Raw genomic sequence first — 8357 nt, 5'->3', positions numbered from 1 at the left:
CTCAGAAAGAAAGAATAAACAATAAAAGGAGGGCAGATGTAACTAGATTAAAAAGTTTTGTCGATATGATGTAGTTTTGAGTGGCAGACAATAATATTACAATCAATGTCGGGAGTACAAAGTAGACTACCACGTAAAATTAAAAAGTGTCGGGCATTGTCAGAGAGGTTTGTTTGTTTATTTATTTAATCAGGAAATACATGTCGCCTATTGGCGGTTTTCAAAGATTCCTGGGGGGATAACCCCAACAAAACTACATGACATTATAATTATAACAAAAGATTAAAGATGAACTAACAAAGGTCAACTAAAATAGATAAACTTATCGTGAACAAGACGAAATCGTAACTAACTCATCAACAATCAAATGAAATAAGGTAACATAGAAGTAATTATAATCGTTCAGATATCAAATCATAATGGTAGATAGTCAAAAGGTATGTCAACTTAAAAGTAAATAACTAAAAGTGGAGTTTGCATATCAATAAAAAGAAATATAAATAATCAAATCAGAGAGGTTGTTGAAATTAAGTATGTGTCAAAGTCAAAGAATCCCAAAAAGATTGCCGAAGGGAACTGAGCGCTAGTAGGCATATGTAGGGCAGTCTAGTAAGAAATGAGAACATTATTTGTCCTGTATCTCATCAATAAGTCAATGTGATGATGTTCAGCCAAGTTTGTCTTGTCTCATCTTATCATTTTCAACATACTCTCCAAGCAGAGGTTTGTGTTTTGGGGTATTTTGGCGTGTTTTTTTCTTTTTTGCACTGGATGTGTTTTTTCATCCCAGCCCAACGATGAAAAAAAATCCCTGTGCAAAAAAGAAACCCCGATAAAAAGGTCTAAAACACGCCCCAAACACCCCCAAACCCAAACCTCTGCTTGGAGAGTATCTCAACATGGGTACCATTTGTTAGGCCACATTAAGTAAATTTTATGGATGACGTCCTTTGGAGACCCTAAATCTAATGCGAGAGGGCGAAAAAAAGATGCCTAGATTAGAAATATACTAAGAGGCGACAAATGTTACGACACAAATTGAATGAGGTGACACAGTGTAACAAGCAAGAAGTCTTTTATTTATCATCAAATCAGCAATAAATCAGGTGGAACAGCAGTTGTCGTCTTGTGCTTTGGGGAGATAGATGGAGCGGTTATATATATTAGCAAGTTTCTTCAAATGTGGCAGCATGCACCAAACTGAATTCCTAAAGGAAGTAATGATTTCCTTGCTTGATGCTTCATAAGCTTTGGTCCGTCGTGACTCTTTGGTCCGTCGTGACTCTTTGGTCATAGTTACAGAAAGCGGAATTTCTTTTTTTTTCTAGGAACAGGCCAAAATCAATGCGCGCGCGGACGTCATCCTTAAAATTTACTTGGTGTGGCCTTAAGAACAGTAGATATTATCTGGAATCTGGTAAATTGAATTCACATAAGAGATTTCTACTTTCATCGCATCTTCACAGAGATAAAAAGCCATATCAATTTCTGAAGACACTTACTAAAGAAGGTATTAGTAATGGCAGATTGATGTGTTTGGGTATTATGCCAATATCTATCTTTGTTGCTTTTAATGCCATGTGACAGGAGCATAATGCGTAGAGAAGGACTAAAATAGTAGTAGATAAGCGCGGTTTCCTTTTTGGTATTCTTAGGCCGTGTTTATGTGAAGTCACCCAAACCACGATTCGGGTAACTCACATTCCTCACATCTGGTCCACGTGCAACACATTCCTTTGAAACCGTGTCCGATCACAATTCGCTTGAGCTACAATTGTTGTTTGATGAAAACACGCAAGGCAGCGTGTTATTAATGTCAGAGGTCAACGACCTGCTTGCTGATGACCCCCTCCCACCGTATCTCGGCCGAATGCCGACGTGGTCCCGCCAGAGGCGGTGAAGCTCGCCCTAGAACGGACACATTATTTGACCATCACTGCTCTTTAGGTTGCTGCCACGTAAAAGTTGGCATTGCATATTAATAAAGAAATATCACCCCGTAATCCATGACCAGGCAAAGTTATATTGAAATCACATTGCGTTCAGACGCAAATCGCGATGCGGGAAAACCGATTCGAAACCAACCCTAGAAGTGGTTTGGGATCGAGGCGCTTTCAATGTGATTTGGAGCGTTCAGATGGAGCCACTTGAAACCGGCTTCGGGGTAAACCATATGTAAAGCGCCTTCACTGACTTCACATGAACACGGCCTGATTCTGACAAAACAGCTGGCTGTGTTGATTACCTTCCTCACGGCGTCTACAGAAGGCCATGGTGATTTGATTATATGGGAACCCCAAAACTCATGCGAGCGTGCCACTAAAAATTTGCCTTCATTATGAAATCTACGTGGTCATGAAGGTTGAACCAATGATATAACACAAAGGGTATGGCGAATGATAGACTCTCTCATTTTCATTTCTTCGCATTTTCTTCTTTCCATTGGCATTCATTTTATATTTTATAAACTTATGGTAAATGTTTGCTCATTTTGCAATTGCTTTGTGCGATTTACAGTATGGTCGAAAACTTTTTGGAAATAAACAAAAAATCATGGTGCGTAGACGCCATCCATATAATTAAATCAACATGGCATTATGATAGTATAATCAAACCTATGTACTCTTTATTAGCCCCATTGGCTGGCTACATGTTGTTACCATTCGTACTCAACCCTCCGTAGAAGCACTGTTAACTTTTGTGTGCTCCTCAACAGGCCAAATGGATAAGTTATTACCAATAAAACACGGCGCTTGACAGTGTTACAGAGGATGATGCACTTCGAGTTAATAGTCACTGTAACTCAACCTACTCAAAGGACGGCGGGCTGTTATATTCATGTATTCCTACCGTTCTCTGTTGACTGTACTTTCCTGATCCCCATCCTTCTTGTTCCGAGATACGAGAGTAGAGGCTATCCGTCTCTACTGAGTGATGGATGTAAATGGTTCAGGACTACCATAAGATGAAGGGTGACAGGACGTGGGGGTGTGGCGGCGCATGGGAACACACAATGTTTCCTTTGCCGGAGGCAAGAAGGTTATGTCTGAACAATTTGTCACAGTGTTACCTACACAGGTTACAATGGTGCCATTTGTCTTAACTGAAGACGTGAAAGTATTCTGGCGGCCTGGAGAAATAACTTTCATGACAGACTGTCTACACATTGTGACTTTGTGACTCCAACTGGGTAGAAGATGAATTGAATTACCTCCATGAAAAATGGAGGTATTGTTTTTGGCGCGTCTGTGTGTGTGTGTGTTTCCGCACATTTGTAGTCAGCATAACTTCAGAACGCCTGTATGAATTGTGATGATATTTGGTATGCTGGTAGGTCTTAGAAAGCCAAAGGTCAAGGTCAAATATGGGCCTCCTGGTGGCTGACCTTGGTACTGCAGCAGAACTTCCGGGAAAAAAGATGTGCTGGGTGGTAGGGAAAACAGATGTGCGGAGTGGCAGGGAAAACAGATATGCGGGGTGGCAGGGAAAACAGATGTGCGGGGTGGCAGGGAAAACAGATGTGCGGGGTGGCAGGGAAAACAGATGTGCGGGATGGCAGGGAAAACAGATGTGCGGGATGGCAGGGAAAACAGATGTACGGGTTGGAGGCAGCGCCTGCCCGGTTTTGATTAATGAGGTTCTCCCACGGGAAAAGGATACATAACCATATTCAGGCCAAAGGTGCTACTGTGTGTTTGAAACCAAAAACCTGTGTTATTTCGTTCTGTACTGTAGTGTACTGTGTAAAAACATTTAGAACTAGAGTTCCCCGATCTCATACCTTCGCCAAATGATGTTAATCTTTATGACTGACAAATTATAGATTAGATTATTCCCCCCTGATTTAAGAAATAGGAACCTAACTTTCATGAATTATATCATTTTATAATAATCTCAACCAAAAAACAGTTTTATATTAACAAACAATGCATGCTAGCATTTCCTAATAAATTATGCAAATGAGGTCCTGATTTGAATAAATTATGTTTAATGATGTTCACCTCAATTTAACTTTCAAATACCACAAGTATGAAATTCCAGGCAGTTATCATTACATAATTATAAACTTTTCTCATTAATTATGCAAATTAAGTCATTATTAACATAATCAATATCTTCCTGTGTTTCTCTCGTTGTCAATTACCAATGTCACAAGCTTTAATTTGTCCTATTATTGAATGCAGCTGATTTATAGAATTTCTCCATAAATTATGCAAATTGCATCAATATTTGCATAATTGTCACATAATTATATTAAGTATCACGTAAGCTACCTACATACCAAAAATCACGACGATCCGTCAACCGGTTCTTGAGTTATCGCCTTTTGAATATTTTCAAGAATTTATCCCTGCAGTTCCAGAGCAAGCCGCTAGGGGGCCTAAACTCACTTCACTTCTTCCCCAGCACAAGAGCTACCTACCATCTAAATTTCATCACCATAGCATGTCTAGATCATGAGATATCAAAACCGGAAGTTCAGCTGCAGTACCATAACAAGCCGCTAGGGGGTCCAAAATCTAATCACTTTGAGCTCTCATCAAGATCTACCCACCTACCAAGTATCAAGACAATCCATCAAGGCCTTCTTAAGTTATCGTGTTGACAGACAGACACACACACACACACATACACGAACGCCCCTGAAAACATAACCTTCTTGGCGAAGGTAAAAACTCATATATTCCATGGAGGTGTGAGATCTCCGAATTCCTGTTTTGTATTAGACTGTAGGTTATACAGGCACATGCGTAATTCTTCTATTGGTGCCCTGAATTTAGATACACGATGAAAACTGTTAGAAAAGATTATCTATATGTATGAATAATGACATCCCCTAACATTATTGTACAACAAAATCTGTATTCGCATATTTTAAAAAGAGATTAAAAAAGAGGTAAGAAACACGTAAACTATATAATCAATGATAGCCTTCCATGTTCGTCTATCCATTATACAATAGATGTAGTGTAGCCCTTGTAGAGTTGTAGTGTTTATACGACTGTCTCATGTAATACTACGTATTGCACCTACATAAGCATGAATGTGTAAAGAAACGTCATTGTCATTGATGCAATGGGGAGGGGGACTATATTGCCGTTTGGAATTCTGCTTCCTACCTTCAGTATTATTTTTGTGGTAGTAATTTTGTGCATTGCCATTGGTCACATTCATTCAAAGCAGAACAATAATGACCACAGACACAAATTACTTGTAAAATAGTCATCCTCTTTTAATTGTATGATGTGTCATAATTTTGTGATTTCATCTCTTAGGTTGACGAAATCCCTTAGGTAGTTCTTCACTCGCTCGTCGGCCTCGACGTCTGAAATGTCCTCAGTTGTTTGTGAGCCCGTGCTGACTAGCCATGTTTGTGAGTCACTTAAGACCGAATGTGCCCCTCCGCTGTCCCTCACGTGGGTATCTGTCTTCTCGTCCATCGTGTGGTATCTTATTCCTGTACCGTTTCGTAGCTCGACTTTCGGGCGGAAAAAGCGGCGACGAGCGTCCGAGACAGTCTGGGATCGCCACGTCCTCCTCGTGGTCAGGCAACTGGTCACGGCCAGCTCCTCGTAAGAGTCCGTGTTGGACGCTGCAGCGCAACTGAAGCACCCCGACGTCGACTTTTTCATCGTGGACACGGTCTCACCGTACACGGGCGTGGAGGAGGAAGCGATCGAGTCGCCACAGCCGTACTCCTCGTTCCTCGTCCGACTTCTGCTGACGAGCCTCTCGGTACTTTCTATCGTGCGGACGCTGTCGCTGTCACCGCCGGGCCCGCCGCAGTCCCTACCGGAACAGGTGTGCACCAGCCTGGTCCCGTGCAGGACGTACGAGTGCGTGTCCTGTCGGCACGTCTCAAGGGCTTCCTCAGACTCTATAAGTTTGCTAACACTGGAATACAGGTCAAGTTAAATATCGTAACAGAATTTCATGTTGTTTAAAGTTGAAACTTTCGCTCCAACAAAAAGAATCCTTCTCACCTAGAGCTTTCGATCAGTCTTCCTCAGTAGACTGACCCAATGAGACTTGTCACGTGGCTTCTCTGAAGTGTGACATCAACAAGGGGTCAAGGGTATCTGGTAAACGATGTCGGCCCCCGTCGCGGTTGAGTGGAGGGTGATGGGCCCTGATGTAATACCCTTCGGTCTTATAGTAGTCTTCGGTATCCAACATTCTTATAGTGTTCAGAGAAACAAAATGTCAAGGTGACTCGGTATTAGTGTGTTCTGACACCTTCGAAATGGCGTCACACTTCAGAAACGCCACGTGACTAGTCTCACTGGGTCATTCTACTGAGTAAGACCAAGGTATAGAATGTCGTTGGTAAGACTGGTCGAAAGTTCTACGTAAGAACCAGTCGTTGTGTTGGATCAAGCGTTTTGACTTTAAACATGTAACTACCAACACAGATGAACTTTCATGATAGTAGAATTTCGTATTCATGTTCACTTTGTTATCGAAATATCAGCTTTTTTTATTTCCATGTACGCGGCGCGAGCTGCGCATAATTTATTCTCAACGGTGCAAGAAGCTAAAGCTATCTAAATCGTTTTGCGAATCAATAGTATATCAACCATTATGATATGTATGGTAAGACTTTACCTTGTACTTGAGGATGTGACGGCACAGTCTGTTCGTATTGGTCCGTTTCTCAAGCTCACCAGTCGTGTGGTTGACAGAGAATCAGTACGCCTGTCCAGTGTGCACGATTTTCGTGACGGACCATCGTCAGTATTACACTCTGCACCAACAGGCGAATATCTACATTCAGTTCGTGTCCTTAGAGTCTGAGATTTTGCCTCTACACAAGCGGTAGGCTGCATCACTTTTCTCAGCTCGCTTGTATCAATGGTGTTATATTGGCGACGATGGCCACCTCCACTGCCAAGAGAACAGTACAGGTGTGAATCTACGATGGCGGTCTCTCGTAAGTGTTGAAACTGCGGAGGACTGGACACGAGGATGTCGGGATACTCGCACCTGGTCCGACTCCTGGCGCCCCCAGTGATGTCCGTGATGTGGCTGCAGTGGGCAGTCTGGGTTTTCGGCTGACCATTTGGCCGCCCACGGGGGTCAGACAGCAACATCCTGCCTTCACGACCTTCGACAAGCTGTAGAGACTTCATGCGGGCCTCCTCATGGTCTATCCGCGCGGTTATGTCGTCTATCTGCTCGATGATCACGCGAAGCTCAGCGGCAACTTTCTTCAGTTCCCGTAGCACGTCCTCCAGGTCTTCGATCACCACTTTTATTTGTGCCTTCACCACAGCCGAGTTCAGCACTTTCATGTTGCGGTAGCTTGGAGCAAACTCAACCGGAACTCTGTTTCCATGAAGCGTGATTTCGAGCAGTTGCCGCTTGGTTGAACCCCGAACTTCCTACCAGCTCAGCTGCTGTAACGAAGGGAGAGAAAAAATGAGACTTTCCGTTATGCATTCTATAATAGTCTCCACCAGACACTTTTGCAGCCTGAATGAATAGTAAACAAGACTGGCAATGAAAACATACATTGCCATGGCGACGGTGGTTGCTGTTAGGGTTATTGTTTGCATGGCGCTGCCATCATTTCGTGATTTTGAGGAAGCCTTGATACCTGTTGAGTTTAGACAGATACAGTGCACTCCTCCCCTGAGTGTATAGTGAACGAGCCCCGGGGTCACAGAAAGTAGGGCCATCCGGGGCAGACAGGTCTTCCCAATGGTTTCCAGGAATGTGGGCATAGATGTGGGTCATAGACATGCCTGTGGACATTCCATGCCTGTGGACAAAATGCCTGTACCATTCCTAGAATTCTTACAAACTGCACACAACACTGTACCATTAGGCTCCTCCCTGAGACGTCGCCAAAAATCGGCCTAAAAGAGGATATAATTGGCAAGGGGAGTTGGCCGGCCTGCACGGAGCAAATTGGACCTTCTATGGCTGGCTAACTTCCCTGGCCAACTACATGTATACCCTCTTTCAGGCCGATTTGTACTATTAATTCAGCCTGCGAAGGAGTCTGGTGGATGCTAATTCAATAGTCTCGTCACGCGACATCGACCAGATATCAATAGGTGTTCCAGTACTGTCCACTGCCACGCATCGCAAAATGGGTAAGATAATCTTGAGCATTTCGATTGGCCTTGACGAGGCCATACCGGTGCCATAGCTCAATCGGTAGAGTGCTCGCTTTGTAACTGGGAGGTCGTGAGTTCAAACCCCGGCCGGGTCATACCAAAGACTTTAAAAATGGTACACACTTCTTTCTCTGCTCAGCACTCAGAGAAAGAGTGTGGGAAGGTCAAACACACAGCACTACAAGCGGACTAGATAGCCCCCTGCTGTAGTGCCTTGCACAACTGTGTGTCGCC

General features: G+C 43.2%; 1 protein-coding gene across 1 annotated transcript; it reads right to left on the bottom strand.

Moving 5' to 3' along the window:
- Positions 1–5249: 5249 nt before the first annotated feature.
- Positions 5250–7344, bottom strand: LOC109467718. Its single transcript, XM_019765765.1, has 2 exons — positions 6607–7344; positions 5250–5895 (listed from the first exon to the last, which is right to left on the bottom strand). The coding sequence occupies exons 1-2, from the start codon at positions 7290–7292 to the stop codon at positions 5250–5252; spliced, it is 1332 nt and encodes a 443-aa protein (XP_019621324.1). The 5' UTR covers positions 7293–7344.
- Positions 7345–8357: the final 1013 nt, after the last annotated feature.

Source organism: Branchiostoma belcheri, unplaced genomic scaffold (genome assembly GCF_001625305.1).
Source record: "Branchiostoma belcheri isolate BF01 breed outbred unplaced genomic scaffold, Haploidv18h27 scaffold189, whole genome shotgun sequence".
Lineage (NCBI taxonomy): Eukaryota > Metazoa > Chordata > Leptocardii > Amphioxiformes > Branchiostomatidae > Branchiostoma > Branchiostoma belcheri.
Note: the sequence above shows the minus strand (reverse complement) of the source record. Positions and strands in the feature narration are given on the sequence as shown.

Bases quoted from the DNA above. Each gene is read 5' to 3' on its own strand.
- LOC109467718 (XM_019765765.1), bottom strand. From the start codon at position 7,292: ATGAAAGTGCTGAACTCGGCTGTGGTGAAGGCACAAATAAAAGTGGTG. The intron at 5,896-6,606 runs GTAAAGTCTTAC...CCTGTATTCCAG, and splicing joins GTCACATCCTCAAGTACAAG to TGTTAGCAAACTTATAGAGT.